Genomic DNA, 16,357 nt, shown 5'->3' on the forward strand with positions numbered 1-16,357 from the left:
CCCAGGGCTGTCTTCCTTGTCCTGACTCTGCTTTTTAGCTGATTCCAAGACGCTTCCCACCCACTTTGCCTCCTGCCCACGTCTGCTTTGTTTAAGGACATTTCTTACGCCTTTCTTTATTCTCTAAGCAGAAATGGAAAGTACTCTCTCTAACCTCCTGGGGACACTATTTGCACTGAAGGAGATCCACAGATGTTAATGTCTACACAATGAGCCCCTTTCCCTTGCAGTTACTTTGTAGGGAGCCTTTGCCCAACAGCATTTACGTGGTGAGAAGCTAATGCAGTTTCTCACTTGTCCAGAGCAGTTCCCCTTTCAGCCATGGTCATTTTCCCGTGAACAGAGTGACCGTAACCAGTGTGTGCTGTCGGCATGACACTTGGTGTTGTGCTGTGTCCATGAGTTCTGTTCTGGTTTCAGGCTTCCCAATACCAGGGCTGAGTGGTCCCCCCGGCTTCCCTGGTGAAAGAGGAGAGAAAGGCGACCAGGGCTTGCCAGGCGTGTCCTTGCCCGGACCAGGTGGAAGGGATGGGCTACGGGGCCCCCCTGGGCCCCCCGGCCCCCCTGGGCAGCCAGGCCACACAAGTGAGTACCCTCTGGGTCCATTTCTCGTGGTGTCCTGTCCGGGACAGATGGGGGGCAGGGCTAAGCTGGGCTGGGGAAGGTGTAGTGCCAGAGGCTGGGTATCCAGCGACTTATGAATTGTTCGTATCTCACTTAGTTGTCTTTGCAAAGTTAGTCACTGCAGAAAGGAAGAGTGAACATAAACTAATGAAACTAGTTTAGAGGAATAGGGGCCATCCTAACCAGCATCTAAAGTTAGAAAGCAAACCAGTTGAGTTGTAGGGTTCTTACTGGAAAAGGAACGCATTCTGTTCATCTAGAGACGCAAGCTGGTACTAAGACACACACACACACACACACACACACACACACACACACACACACACACACGGAGAAGGGACTGCTTTGTCTGTAAGTGACTTCAAATCTGAATGGTAGTTTACCTGGATTTTTCTCGTCTGCCCACTATCAAAGCTGAGCACAGGACAGGAACCTCTTGATTCAGTGAAGGGGGCTCTGTGACTCCAAAGTAATCGCAATGCAAAATAAAAGAAACTTTGAGGGGATTTAAACTAATCGTTCCAGTGGGCATAAGTTCAGACCTCCTGCGTGTGCTCAGCCAAGAGTCTGAGGCACGGGTCCTGTGTGGGTTATGGGAAGGGGGTCTCCATGCTGTAGGTGCCGGGTGGCTTATTTGCTGGAATGCAGACCCATCTCCATGAAAGGACTTCTCACGGATGAAGCTACGTAGGGAGGCCAGATACGGACTGGATGGAACAAGTGATTCCAGATGTGAATCTTCACTGGGAACAGATCAGCGTGAATTTCCTCAGACCTGTTGTTCATTCCTTGGTCACTTACTCATTCAACAAACGTTGGCATGCCTATGATACACCAGGCGCTGCCCTAAGACCTGTGACAAAGCCCACAGAACAACTCTGTCCTCCTGGGGCATGCATTCTGAGACAGAAATCAAGTAAATAAGTATCAGTAGATTATGTGGTAGCAGGAGGTGACAAATACAGGAGGAAAGGAAGCCGGGAAGGGAAGACAGAGGTCTGGGCCGTGCGTGGGTTCTAGCTTTAATAAGAGTGATCGGCAGAGACCCTGGCGAGAGAGCCAACCCTGGGGAGATCTAGAACCTTCTTTTCATATTCGCAGTTTGCCAGTTCTGAAATGCGAACAAATCTCATGGAAAGACTTGAACTTCTCCCTGCTGTGAATTGTGTAAGATGTGTCGGCTGAATACGTTGTGATAGGTACCCTCCAGGTTTCCGGGTTGCCCTTTCCAGTCTGTGCCAATTAGGTGATTCACAATCACAGCGTGCTGAGTGATCATTTATCAATGAGATTTTTACACACATTTACAGTGCACGTTAAAGAGGCTGCATCTTAACGAATTGCCACCTTGGGACCCTTCGATTGCTCATTACCCAGGGAACGTGGAGCCGCCTACAGCCCTATCCGCTCCTGGGCTCTGGTCCCGTGTGGCTGCAGCTCTCCCCGCCCTTGACGGCCGAGCCTCCCTGAGCAGACCGTGTAAATGTCGAACCTGAACTTGCCCTTCAGAACTCCTCAGACACATCCCTGTATTCTTGCTTTAGACTTAAAATTATTTAAAATTCATTTTGATGAGGATGGTAACTTGCCTTCCTACCAGGGGTGTGTAGGGATTCTGATGGAGAGGAGGCTAGCAGGAGGTGTGTTCTGGGAAAGTAATAATTTTACACCTGTCAGTGTTCACGCACCTGTGTTTCCAGAATCGGGGAGTCCAACCACCTCGGCTTGCAGGGCTGGGAATGAGTTCTTCCCAGGCAAGGAATTTAGAGAAGCTTTTTGAAGCATAAAAACGACTCCACTCTGTTCAAGACCGATGGGATCACCAAGGAGCCGGCCGGAGCCAGAGGACCCAGGGCAGAGATACGGCCACCCCAGGGTTCCTCCTTACCTGTGCTTTATTCAGAGAAGCTCTCAGGAAAACATCATCAACTAGCAAACAAAAAACCCCTGGACTTCATTTCTTACACACTTGAAACTCTTTCCTCTGAGCTCTAAACAAAGTCATCAAACGGAGAAGTTTGGGTTCTCTTTTAGGCCTTTGTGTTTGGGGAGAGCACCATTGCCCCAGCATCCCTTGTGAAAAGCCCAAAAGGCTGGGGATTCTCTTCTCACCCTCCGTCCATCCCTGTGGAGCTGATGTGTGAGCTGGGTGCTGCAGGAGCTGCCGCCGTGAATGTCCGGCCTACGGTTGTGACCGGTGCCCGCAGAGCCTCGTGAAAAGCCCAAAAGGCTGGGGATTCTCTTCTCACCCTCCGTCCATCCCTGTGGAGCTGATGTGTGCGCTGGGGGCTGCAGGAGCTGCCGCCGTGAATGTCCGGCCTACGGTTGTGACCGGTGGCCGCAGAGCCTCACGTTCAAGCATGCACTCTGCCATTTTCCTTCAAACATATTGGAGAAGGAAATATAAACTCTTATCACTGTGTATATTCGAAAACAATACTTTTTTTTTTTACTAGAACCCACAACGGATGGTGTTTGCGTCACTGCAGTCCATTTTCCTGCTTCACATCAGTGATGCTTAGAATTGAATAGGAACAAACAGTTAGAGGTGTTTTCCCACAGGCAGTCTGTGTCTCTAAAATAATGAGTACTTTGCTGTAAGTTTGCTCAGGAGGAAAAAAAGGCATAAAGTTGCTGAAGTCTCTGTGTTGACTTTACAGAGGTTCCTACCTCTGTGGACAAATCATTTAAGTTTTTGAGCCTCAGTTTCTTAATCTGTGATGTAAGGGTGATGGTGTGTACCTTGCAAGATAACGTGAAATCAGTTTCAGGACAGGGCTGATGAGCTGAAAGAAGCGTTAGAATTGTAAAATAGAAACTTGAGCATTGACGGCTTGTGACGGGGCATGGATGGATGCTGTGTGCGCTGGTCATGTTTTACAAGTTTTACAAAGCCGGCCACAGCTGGATTTCTAATACTTGCCAAATAACCTAAATAAAGTTTGGTTCTGTAATAGATTGAAGCAAGAGAGGGTGAAAACACCTATAGCTTCAGTCTGGTGGGAGTGACCCTCTAACTGTTAAACATCCATTGCAGATGGAATTGTGGAATGCCAGCCCGGGCCGCCAGGTGACCAGGGTCCTCCCGGAAGTGCGGGGCAGCCGGGGTTGACAGGCGAAGTTGGAGAAAAAGGTAAGAGATTGAATTTTTTTTTAAAATGCTGATTGTGCTTGGGCATGTGATACATTTCTACACACTTAGCGGCTTTGAGTGGACATGGGTACCTTCTTCCATTATTTTGAAGCTCTCAAGATCCATATGCCTCAGACGTGTCTCCCGAGAGCCCTGCTGAGATTGTTGGGCGTTGAAGAGACAGTTGTCACCTGGGAGACAACGGGGAGACGGGCTCTCAAGTCAGAGTCCCTGTTCTTTACCCTCTGTGGGGTCAGCAGATTAAATTCTCAGATTGATACCTTCCTGCGATCCTTTGGTTCAAAGTCAGAGACTGCATTCTCCAAGAATGCACGTCTTTCCTTGAAGCCGGATCACGAGTGTGCACACAGAACACTCACCACCCCTCAATCCCAGTTTCCGTAATCAGTGTGAGCAGATCTGCGCCGATGAATCCGCCACCTCCACCCTTGGCTCTGAGTTTTATCTTAAACTTTTCAAGTGTCGTCTGTAATGCCAACGCGGGACGCATCATAATCCTTCACTTGGGAACGATGGATTATCACTGCACGATGGATTATCACTGCACAAACAGTCCCGTCTTAGAGTGGGGTAAACAAAGGATGTTCCAATATTTATTCAGTATATGTCTCTTAATACCCAGGGACTAGAACAAAGAGAGAGCGGCCCCCCAAAACTGATCCCTGTGGGTCCCATTTCTGGCTTTGGATCGCAAAGAATTTTTGCTCTTCAAAAGTCTGAAGCTCAAATGCATGGAAAATGTCTTAGAATTTTGACAGCCATGTAAGTTGCAGAACCTTAGATGAAAGTGATCTTAGAATTCAAGCGGGAAGGATTGTGCCACCAGTTGGCGTGTCACTTGTTTTTCATGAATCTCCCTAGTTACCAGTTGCTTAGCACTTTCTGAAGTAGGCTGTTCCATTTTGTGATGGAGCCAACGGTCAGAAGGTTCTTTGTACTGAGAGGTGTGCTCATCCATCCCCCGGCTCCTAAGAGGAGCCTCTTTCTTCCTGTACCGTCACGCTCCTGCAGTGGAGCCATCAGTCTGCCCAGACTGCAGTGTGAGGTCTCCCCGCCATCCACTTCCAGCCTCAGGAGCAGACACCCACCGATCCCGTAGCACCTGCAGCTTGGCTGGGTTACTAGGCAACTAACAGTGCATCCCTCCCACTGATGCGCTCCTGCTCTGCTCTTGTTTCTGACACTGGGGCCTGGTATGGGGTGTGCCTGGGGCTGGGGTGCCGATCAGGGTGAGGGGACAAGGGGCACACAACCCAGCCTCTGTGACCCCTGAGTGACAGCTTCTCCACGTGTGCTCTGCTCTCTGTTTGCCTTATCTGTGCCTAGAAACCTGACATTCAAGGTTCAGGACACACGCACATCTGAGACACTCGAAGGCCTTTTAGCTTAGTTTGAAAATCAAGATGTCAGAGGTTAGAGTTTCCAAAGAAAGGCATTTCCTCCCATTTTCATGTGCCAGGGTCCCTCTCCTCTTGGGTCCTCCATGTCAGGTCAGGTCTTTGCCCTGGATTTTGTACCTTCTTACTCCCATCTGTCATTTGTCAGCCTGGAGCATAGGTTTAAAGTCCAGGAGTTATATGTGCAGTTGGCTGAAAAATACAAAATGAAAGAGAAAGATGATGGGAAGTTTTAGAATTAGAGACAAAATGGTAGAGTCGAGTCATCTCAGGCTGATGGGCAAATGGAGTTCTGGATCACTTTTTAGTGAGGCAGGGCCTGTGCCTTGGCAGGGCAGAAGGATGGGATTCCTTAGAAGGGCACCCGTGGTTACCTGTGATGTACGCTGAGGGCGGAGGGTGGGCCCCGTGTCAGGGACATGCGGCCACTGGCAGATGGACGCGTCTGGAGCGGGTGTTAGGTAAATGGTGGCCTCCTCTTCCCTTTCCTGTGCTGTCACTATGCTCCAGGGGATTTTGCTCACCTGTTCTATATAATACCCCGTGTCTCCTTTTTTAGGTCAAAAAGGAGATAGTTGTCTCATCTGTGACTCAACAGGACTTCGTGGGCCCCCAGGGCCACAGGGACCCCCTGGAGAAATAGGTAAGGCCCCAAATGTGAAAGGGACCAGGTCAGAATTTGCTTCGATGGGTTGGAACCTTCACAGTGAAGCATATCTTACTCCCTGACCTGATTTTCTCCATCAACACTAAAACACGAGATGAGAATGTGAAGCCACACTTCTAGGATTTGTCCATTTTGTTGAAAATTATCAAGATGACTTACAAATTCAGTGTCAGAAAGATTTCCTAGTCAAAGGATAGCAGCATATGGTTCACACAGCTCTGCAAATTTCCTTATCTCAGAGGGGGTTACCTGCCTGCTTTGGTTTAAGTGGCCCCTGGGCTTGCGGGCAGGGGTTTGTAGCCATTCTGCGTCAGTGTTACTTGTGTGCATTTGGGGGTCACTCGTCCCCCTTCTGAGCCCATCCTGGGCATTTTTGTTATTACTGTCTCGAGATGCTTCAAACGTCATCCACTTAGTATAAAGATCTTTGCACTTTTGAATCTTGAAAAGGTAAAAATGTTTTGAGCTCTTAGAAAGTGTCTCATCAACAATGTGCTGAATCTTTCCTCTGTCTCTTGTGAAAGGTTTCCCAGGACAGCCAGGGGCCAAGGGCGACAGAGGTTTACCCGGCAGGGATGGTCTTGAAGGATTGCCTGTAAGTAAACCTGTCTGAGTTCCTAGACATATTACAAGTTGCCAACGAGCAAACCAGCAAAGGCATGTATCTTTGCATTTGCACGTGGACTCCTGCTTTATTTGGGAGCTGGTAAAGGATCACTTTGTCGAGCAGTTAGAATTACTCCCCGTGTCTCTCCTGACTGATTGACCTGAGGATGCATCCAGAACCTGCACCCCAACTTGCCTTTCTTCTCACCTGGTCAGAATTCGGTCGCCACTTACCTGTTTCCAGGCACGAGAGTGCTGGCGGTCACTTTCCCGCAGGGTCTCTGGTGCCACCAAGAGTCACCTCTAGCAGCCACACTGTTGAGTTGTCTTTTTACACAGTCATCCATTCTCACACCAGATGAGCTAAAGCTTGTCAGTGAGTAAGCTCAGCGCTGATGGTGTCTATGGCAGCGAAGCAGAACTGGCCGATTTTCCTCTACGAACTTGAGCTATTCCTTTCTTCTTACAGGTACAGAATTTGAAAACTCCTATCACCAACATCTATTGCAAAGGCACTTTTTCAAATCTATAGATGAAATATCTCGATCACAAGGACATGAAACCTTTCTGTTAGACAGACACCATTTTCTTAACCTTTCTACGTTGTTTTGAAAGAAGCCGTTGAATAGCAGATTATAGTAATAATCTTAAATATTGAAGGACGTTATTTTTTTGTGCATGTCATCAGCTCTATTTCTAAAGCTTTTAAGCCTTTGGGCTTTGTTCTCCTATTTTCTTTGTGCTTCTCAGTTCTGTTAAGCATTAACCAGTTTCTACAATTTCTTTCATTGCTTTTTTCCTTTTTCCTTTTCTTTTGTCGTAAATGGAAAGTCAAGTCTGTAGCATTATTCTTTTTTGTTTGTAGGTCTTTAACATTTGTAATTTAAGAAGATATTTCTGGAAGGTTCTGTAAAAGCAGGTCAGGGCAAAAGTGAGTTGAAATAGGAATGAAACAGCTGGAATCCAGCAATAGTTTTCTCCTTTTGAAGTTAAGTCTTGGGCTTCTGCTTTCCAGAACTTCCCCGGTGCCTGGGGAACTAAGTTAGAAGTCGCAATTGTTTAACATATTTCTAAATAAGTTGGAAGTTCACAAAGCTGGGAACTCTGACTGTGGTGGGGATCAAAGTGGGAACAACTTTGAAGGCAACAGACAGAGTCTGGGCACGGTCTTTATCTACTCACCCTTCCTGGAATACTTCCTGCCTCAACTCTGCCTGGAACCCAGTCCAGACACCCCCCCCCCCCAAGCCCCAAATCCAATATAAATGAGAAAAGAGGAAAGGAGGATGGTTGAGGAGAAGTCATGATAAAGAAAACAACAAAGAAAGTGTACAACAAAAAATGCGAATCCCCATGCCTTGTCCATCCAGGGAGCATCTTTCTTGGTGTAGAGGGAGAACACTTCTAAAAATTGTTCTGTGGGTAAATAACCTAAGAGGAGATAATAATTTTCCTTTTATTAGATGCTATATCATAGCTCCATGGTTTAACTAGCTCAAAAATGTGGTACCCTTATTTCGAATTTGGCTGGAGGCTAAAGGAGGCTCCACAAACCAGCGGAGCAAACTGGAAAGTAGATTCCAGTGAAGAAAGCAGATTCCAATGAAGAAAGCTCTGATGCTGCATTTGATTTAGGTAGTGTTTCTGGGACATGTCCTCTGAAAGCTGAGGGTTTGATTTGGGGAAAGGAGGACAGACCACAAGAGGCAGGTTCCAGGCTGAGATGACGAAGACCAGCCCCCAGGCAGGTCTGGGGTCGCTGGGAGTGACCTGTGTTAATTGAAACGAACTTCTCCCAGCTTTTCCCGTGGTGGCACCACCTTCTAGAAGCAGACTCTGCACAGGTTGTCGGATCTTCTTCAATTTTTGTAGCCAATATGCTAAACTTCCAAGGCAGCGTCTGATTCTTTGACATTCATCCTAGGGCATGTGCATCAAAAGACCCTTGAATCACTTAGGATTAGCAAAGAATCCACATGAGATGTCCTAGGGTTGTAAAGTCAATTTTCAAAGAAATCCTAGATTTCTCCCTTAAATAGAACGATGACTGACACGGTCATCAGTATAAAAATAAAAACTTATATTTTTCTCACCCTGTGCTCATAGTGTCAGAAAATACTATACTTCTAAGCTGTAAATAATCAACATAAAATAACATAAGGGGTGCTTCTGGTTTGAGAAAAATATGCACTGGTTGTAATTTCTTACCTTGGCATTTACTTTTTATTGGTGAACATTGCAGGTTCAACATACACGTCCTCCGGCACCTCCCTCTTGTAGACATTAAGGGCACAAAGACAGGAAGCCTTGGTCCTGCCCTCACAGCTCCGAAAGGCTAGTGGAGAGACAGAAGGCAAGGAAATGTCCCTAATAGAGCAATGAGGACCATACAGTACACCGAGGAAACACGGGAGAAGCCCACCTGGGCCTATCCGGAAGGGCTTCCAAGATTCGCTGGGCCTCAGGGAGGCACGGGAGCTAATGTTAACTAGAGAGAAAAAGCTACAAAATACCACAGCAGCTTTCAACTAGATAATGAATTTTCCATGTCCACTGCTAGACTTCCTGGCGGGTGGCTGGTGGAGATAGTGGGACTAGAGTAAATACGATAGATTGGGTATCTTCCCCCTTCCTTCCCCAAGTAGATCTGAGTGAAGGGTCCTCTGTCACAAGGGGCACTTCCAGCTCAGGGCCAGCTCCGACCAGCTGTGTCCAGTACTTTGAGGTGTACATATTATAGGTACACACAGAGGTGTGTGTGTGTGTGTGTGTGTGTGTGTGTGTGCGTGTGTGTGCGTGCACACACTGTGTTTCACCTACATCCAAGAACCGTTTCAAAGGGAGTTTACAAAAAGGAATTCAGACCACATGAATTCCGCAAGGGTTTAAATTCTGCCAGGTGAGCGGGGAGGTTGAAGAGATCCCTCTCTCAGAGAACAGGTAACTGAGACAGTTGTTTAAAGCCTTGGGCCTCTTCCTGGTGAATCCTACTCTCAAGGGGACCTGGAGGGGGAGCCATCTAGGGGGTGGGCATTCCTTGAAGATTCCCCTTTCCAGGAACTGAGAAGTGTTCCCGTGTGTCTCTTGGGAAAGTTAATTCTATTCTGCTGACGGCTCAAAATCCCAGTTACAGAGCTGGCCTGATGCTCCCTTCCCCGACTTTCCTCTTTGCGGGTGCTCTGGGCCTCCTTATCTCTTCTGGAATTAGGGCTGTGAGCGTGAAAGGCAAGCTGTGTGATTTCAGCACTGACCAGACTTAGGGAACGTGGCTGTTCTCAGCCTCCATCTCTGGTTCCTGGGCCCAGGGAATCGCACATCCAGCCCCTCCCAGCCGTAGCCGACCTGTTCTTGGGAATGTCAGCAGTTTTAAGAGACAAGAAAGTTACCTAAGGACTGATGTCCGGGCTGGGCCCAGAGCTTCTCCGCCACTCCCCCGCCCTGTCGCCGTCTCCATTACTAGAGGCTTTTTAAGGACAGCACAGCAGTGAGGTCAGCTCAGGGCTCTGTCACAGAGCTGCTGGCCTTTCTTGCTCCTACACAGCGAACGGGGAGCTCTAAACCCGTCCCCACTTTTCAAGGTGGCGTCCTGATTTCCCTGCTGCTGGTTTGCTCTATGGATGGGCGTCTTCGGTGGCGGCCTCATAAGGCTTTGTTCTCGCAGGGACCACAAGGTGTGCCAGGGCTGATGGGCCAGCCAGGAGCCAAGGGCGAGCCTGGCGAGATTTACTTCGATATTCGACTCAAGGGCGACAAAGGAGACCCAGGTTTCCCAGGCCAGCCCGGGATGCCAGGCAGAGCAGGCTCTCCCGGAAGAGACGGCCATCCGGGTCTGCCCGGCCCCAAAGGCTCCCCGGTATGTTGATTCCCATACTTTGAACGTGCGCTTGACAGATAATGGATACGCAAAGAATGGAAGGAGGAGTAATTGGTCTCACGTCGACCTGTTTTCACTCGGGGGGGTCCTTGTCGTAAACGAACTTGTCTCACGTTCACTGGAAGACTGTAGTCTGTAAACCTAGGTGCGACAGCCCTGACTTGCACGATTAGGTGATAAGGGGTCAGTGTCTTCTGATGCATCTGGGGGAACTGAAAAGACCTCCATATGTCGGCCGGGAGGTGAATTTTAAAGTTAGCGGCGTTCAAGTCACCCTTTCAAAGAAGATTCCAGATATAAGTGCCTTCCTCTTTGGAGTGTCTCCTTATGTCTGGGTTGGGAGGGCGATTGCTCAGCTTAGAGGAGAGAATGCCGGTTTCATTTATTAACTACAAGGTGACCTTTGCAGACGGGTTGAAGTTAATAAGTAGCACGGCTAGTTAAACTCTGGCACATTTTTACCACGGGTGGTGGAAAAATGCAACGCGGATCGGAGTGCTGGTATGTCTGCTGATAACTCGTCTTTTTCCCTTTTCGCTTCAGGGTTCAGTAGGATTAAAAGGAGAACGTGGCCCCCCGGGAGGAGTTGGATTCCCCGGCAGCCGTGGTGACGTCGGCCCTCCTGGGCCTCCAGGGTTTGGCCCTATTGGCCCCATTGGTGACAAAGGACAGATGGGCTTTCCGGGAAACCCCGGGTCCCCAGGCCTGCCAGGTGAGGCCTGAGGACCTCAAGTGCCGCACGCAAGTGCCGGGAGCCCTGGGCTCAGTGACATGGGGACGTGGGTCTGGTTTCAGTTCTGCCAGGAGAGGGGGATGTGACCTGAGCAACCTTTCCTTAGCGTTTCTGTATCTCGTTCCTTCCTTTATGAGATGGGCCAGTGGCGTGTAGGATCTAGATAGCAGGAACTTGAAGGTCTAGGTGATTTCCTTATAAATAAGTACGCCATATGCAGCAGAAAAGGTCAGCCTTCTGTGTGGAAGTGACACCAGCCTGAGCCCGTTTTCTGCTTCTCCCCGATGAGCGGTCCCTTTTGGCTTCTGTGTATCCCAAGCCACATAATTCCCCTTCACCCCCCTCCGCTGATGTGCACACACTGACTGATACACAGCTGCTTTGACTTGGCTGTTGAATTTCGGGGTAGTTCCAGCCGTTTGTTGACTGTTTTGCCACGTGGTTCTGTGTGCCACGCGCCGAGCTAAGTGACCAGAGAGGAAGCAACTCAGAGGCCGCCCGCCCTCCTGGAGCCCACCGCCCGGGCTTTGGTGGAGAACGTGGGAGGGGGCTGTGTGAGGGTTTCCCACGGATGCGCTCCACTGCGTCCTCATGACGGGCTTATCTTCAGGGACGGAAGTGAAAGGGGGGGTCCCCGGGCCCCGCACACCGTAGACTGTCAGTGACTTATTAGTTGAAGATGATTCCGGGAAGAAATGGAACATTGACATCATTGCCTAGGAAGCCTGGAGGGGAAGAGGCCAGGAACGGCCTGGGCACAGAGGACAGAAGGACGTGTGCTGTGACTAAGACGGCTTAAGAGTTGTAGAAATGAATGAAAGGTGACTTGGGGCGATTAAAGGTGTGTGGCCAGTAAGCCTGGAGACCAGAGTAACTAAGAAGCTGGAAGATCGAGGTTTCCAACAGGAGAGACTCAGCAGCGATTACAGTCTGGCCTTCTTGTTCTCACACATTGGCCGATTCTGTCCCGAGCCATGTATCGAGCCCAAGTTCCGTCAGCTCCTGTCCCCACTGGGAACTGTTCTTTCCTTATGAAGACCCAGTGTAGGGTTTGTCAGCTTCGTAATGCAGGACACATCAGCAGCCTTTGACGGAGGCCCAAGTACAGTGCCTTACTGGATGGGTTATTGTTGTCGTTGGGTGATCGTTGGTTATTCACTGAGGAGTCCACTGATGAGTGTTCTTTGATTAGCAAGGAACCTGGGAACATCTCTCTTACGACTCCTTTCGGGGCAGGAAAATGCCGGGTTTGACTTAGAAACACCCCGGGTCTCGGAAAGGGGCCTCTGACCACTGAGCCCACACTCCTCCCAAATCGCCATCTCAAGTGTCCTTCATGCTTCCGGAATCTGAACACTTGCAGCGTGTAAAAAGGAATCAGGTTTCTTTTTCTCGGCCAGAAACTACCATCAGAAAAGCCAGTGGGACACATACAGATAACGTCTTGACGGCATGGGAGGAGGGTTCCCGAAAGAGGCAATGCTGACAGTGCTGTCGGTCAGCTGTCCACATCCTGGAGGGTTCCTCGGCCATCCAGACCCAGGCAGCTTTGGGATTAGAAACCCGACTTCTTTGATCTGCCAGAGCTGTGTTTAGTCTGATGGTCATAAAAGCCTTGTTCCCAGGGCTGGAGCTGATAGCAAAGATGTGTTGGGGTCAGGTCCTGGTGCTTCCCACAGTCTGTAGCTAAAGCAAGTGTTGGCTGTCCCTGGGAGGCCCTTCAGATCCTGAGTTCTTTAAGGTACGTGAAGGTTCAGTGGAGATGAGCCCTTAGGTCCTTTCGTAACAGCTCAATCCTGACACCCAGTGGATCTCATAGGCACGGGCACCCGGGGCTGCGCCTGCACCTCCCAGTTTGGAGATAGAAAAGGTGGCTTTCCTGGGCTGGAGAAAACCGCAGAACCGTCCAGCTCACTGTTAGGGTAACGATATCACCCACGGGGCACGTCGTGAAGATAACTTCCCACCAGATGTGGGCATCAGAGCAACTTAGAACCAATCCTGTCTGAGAAACTGAGAACGGTGAAATGGCTTTGACTTTTTGAGACAGATTAATTGATGCCAGGGTCATCTCGCTGTTTGTTGCTGAGAGTTTTTAGCTTTTCGTGACTCTTGTTTTGGACGCTTAAAGAATTCTAGATTCTAGAAAAGGAGAGGGGAGAGATGGAGGCGTGCAGACAAGAGCGTGACGCAGCAGCCCTCACGCTGTGTCCTTTGCTCTTTTCCGCAGGTCCCAAGGGTGAAGAAGGAAAAGTCACACCCTTACCCGGTCCCCCTGGAGCAACAGGACTTCCGGGGTCCCCCGGTTTCCAAGGGCCCCAAGGTACTCAGCGTCTCGTTCACCTGGAGGCTTGGGGTGGGGGAAGTGTGCTCAACGTTTTTCTCACGCTGACCATTGGTCTTTCTCACCGCAGGTGACCGAGGTTTTCCTGGAACCCCGGGAAGGCCGGGTCTCTCTGGAGAGAAGGGTTCAGTCGGCCAGCCTGGGATTGGCTTTCCAGGACCTCCCGGCCCCAAAGGTAAACCCGCAGGACAAGGCAGCTTTGGGGGGGCCACTGCTCTGGCCGCTGCCCGCGTGGGCCCCGATGGTGGCGCCCGTCCCCGGCTGGTTAGCACCAAGGGCTGTGGTCTCTCCGCTCATCCTCACGTGAATTCTAGGAGAAAAGAGGTGGTGGACGTAAACACACCATGTGCGAGTTAGCAAAAGAGCTGCGCGGTGTGCAGGCCGGTGATTCCGGTCACCGAGGAGATGGGTGGCGTGTGCTCCCGGCCAAGTGCTTTGGTGGGAAGGGGTTGGGACCTTAAGGACCCCAAGCTGCCCAGGGAGCTGGCAGATGCCACGTTTGCCTAAACCTACCCTCAGGGGGGTCTCTCTCTCATCTGTGAAGGGAGCACACAGCCCACTGGGACCTGGGCCAGGCTGGTCTGGAAGGCGGGGGAAGGGCAGGGGGATGGTGCGGTGGATATGAGGGGGGGCCTTGCTCTTGGGGGAGAGGCCCTCACACGCATGGACGTTCCAGAACCAGTACTTTTTTTCTGAAAATTGTAAGGAAGTAAGGAGGACAGTTTCACCCTTTTTGCTGCTTTCTTAGTCCTTCAGGGAGACTGATGTGCAGACTGGCCATTTAGGGACTTTGGTCCAGAGCCCAGAAGGGCTGTGAGCAGTGAAGGGCACGTCTTTTCCCTTTGCGCCGGCATCCCGACCCCAGTTTGACCGCCGTTTCACCAAAACTTAGTTTAAAGACTTGTCCAGCCTCCGGGCTTCTTGTCTAGGGCTCTGCATCGCGCCCACTCTCAAGGTTGCAGGCCTTTGCGCTCGGGGACGGGAGACAGCAGCCTGTTTCTCCGGGAGCCGTGTGATGCCCGCCGCGCTCATGGCCACTTCTGCCAGGCTCCTGGGGCAGAAGGCCCCCCAGTGACCCTCCAGTATCACAGGGGCAGTGCTCAGGCCTCCTGTGTGTTCCATGGGAGAACCAGACCACTGCCATCACGGCAGGTAGAATTTAGCTGAGGAAAGCCTCCTTAATCAGAGACCCTTTGCCCACATCGCATGAAGCTGCCTGGAGTTATGTGCACTGTCAGGCCCCTCGAAACAGCAGCCCTACACCACGGGCGATTCAGGTCTGTGTTTCTGCAAGCTTGCAGATCGCTGCGTGTCCCCAACCTTCCATCACACAGAGAGAGCCTAGCCCAACGGCTCTCACACTTTGCTGCTGTTTATAGCCACATGGGCAGCTGTCAGAAAGCCCATCAGAGGCGGGCCCCAGTCTCTAAATGTCCCCACGTGCCTCCAGTGTGGTGCAGTTGGAGAACAGGTGGTCTAAAGTGGTGTTTCTCAAACTCAAACGTGTCCAGGAATCACGAAGGGTCTTGTTAATATGTGGGTCTGCGTGGGGATATCCGGGCTGGATTTCTAACCAGGCGACAGGGATGCTCCGGACCACACTTGGAGTTGCCAGAGTCTAAATTGCCATTCCCAGTCTGCAAATGCTGGTTTGGTTTGGTTTGGTTTGGTTCGTTTGCGGGGAGCGGATAGGAGAGAAAAGTTCTAAGTGCATAGAAAAGGAAGGGAGGGGGGCGGGTGTGAGGGAGAAAGAGGAAGGGGTGGCCGGCGCTGCGAGCGCCCACTGCCCCCAGGCTCCCCCTGGACCAGGATGGTCTCATCTTCCTTGTTGGCGCCCTCAAATCTGTTCAGGTTCATCTGAGCAGGTGTAAAAGAAGTGGAGAAAGTAGGGAACGGTATTTTTACATGAATGATTTATTTTGACTCTTCCAAACAGGTGTTGATGGTTTACCTGGAGACACTGGACCTCCTGGAAATCCCGGTCGCCAAGGTTTTAATGGCTTACCTGGCAACCCAGGTCCGCCTGGCCAAAAGGTGGGTACTGAGAGTTCTCTGGATTGCTGTTTCCCCATCCTTGTGATTAATTGGACCCATAAATTGTGGGCTGTTAATGTCATATGGTATGTTGGGTCAGCGTGTTTTGTGTTTGAATGAAATAGCATCAAATGGAAAGTACCAAAGTACACGGGGTAGCACGTGGTCGTGTCTATTTTGGGGAGAATCACTTGTTCCTGCTTTGTGAGTGGGCTCTTGCCTGTGTGTGTCCTGGATCTCAGGTACAATGTGTGTCTTATCACGAGTGGAAGGAGAAAGCTGTTTGGAAGCCACTGTCCTGAATGACCTAATAGCCCCCAGCAGGGTGGGCTGCAGCCTTTCTCAGCCTCAGTGATACTGGCATTCGGGTCCAATAATTCCTCGTGGTGGGGCTGCCCTGAATATCGTGGGGTCTTTAGCAGCCTCCGCTGTGGCCACGACCCACAGATGCCAAAGGAGCACCCCGACATGCATGCCCAGTGTGACCGCCAGAAACCTCTCCGGACGTTACCCAGCGTCACCGTGGGGCACAGGGCCCTGGCTGGGGACCCCGGGACTAGTGTGACATCAGGATTCTCTTTGTCCTCGAGCACCCCTCTGCTGCTTGCTGATACTCAGCAAGTACAGGCGACTGTTGGTTAGATCCTCTCCTGTTCTGATCATAAGGAAAGGAAGTGAAATTGCCAGAAGGCATCTGTCCTACCTGGGAAAAAGGCCACGGCCAGGAGATGCGCCTTTGCCGACACAGAGCCCTTACCCTCGCCTTGGGGGTGTGTGGGGGTGCACGCTGGCAGCTGTGCCTCGGTGATGCTGGGGAAGGTTCCTTCTGAGGAACGCCTGACCCGAGGTGGTGTCCCTGCCCCGTGTGGCTGACGTGGAGCATGTGGCCTTCAGACGCCTTTTTTTTTTTTTTTTTTTTGCGGT

At 50.6% G+C, this 16,357-nt stretch overlaps 1 protein-coding gene across 1 annotated transcript in view; it reads left to right on the forward strand.

Moving 5' to 3' along the window:
* The window catches only part of COL4A1 (collagen type IV alpha 1 chain), a 148,445-nt gene that overhangs the window by 107,277 nt on the left and 24,811 nt on the right, over nucleotides 1-16,357 (forward strand). Inside the window, exons 21-29 of the mRNA XM_007455321.1 lie at nucleotides 421-585; nucleotides 3,662-3,757; nucleotides 5,735-5,818; nucleotides 6,367-6,437; nucleotides 10,110-10,301; nucleotides 10,866-11,034; nucleotides 13,286-13,378; nucleotides 13,470-13,574; nucleotides 15,336-15,433. Coding sequence (XP_007455383.1) covers nucleotides 421-585; nucleotides 3,662-3,757; nucleotides 5,735-5,818; nucleotides 6,367-6,437; nucleotides 10,110-10,301; nucleotides 10,866-11,034; nucleotides 13,286-13,378; nucleotides 13,470-13,574; nucleotides 15,336-15,433 — 1,073 coding nt within the window. The remainder of the gene's footprint in view (nucleotides 1-420; nucleotides 586-3,661; nucleotides 3,758-5,734; nucleotides 5,819-6,366; nucleotides 6,438-10,109; nucleotides 10,302-10,865; nucleotides 11,035-13,285; nucleotides 13,379-13,469; nucleotides 13,575-15,335; nucleotides 15,434-16,357) is intronic.

This window comes from Lipotes vexillifer, unplaced genomic scaffold (assembly GCF_000442215.2).
Source record: "Lipotes vexillifer unplaced genomic scaffold, Lipotes_vexillifer_v1.1 scaffold132, whole genome shotgun sequence".
Classification (NCBI taxonomy): domain Eukaryota; kingdom Metazoa; phylum Chordata; class Mammalia; order Artiodactyla; family Lipotidae; genus Lipotes; species Lipotes vexillifer.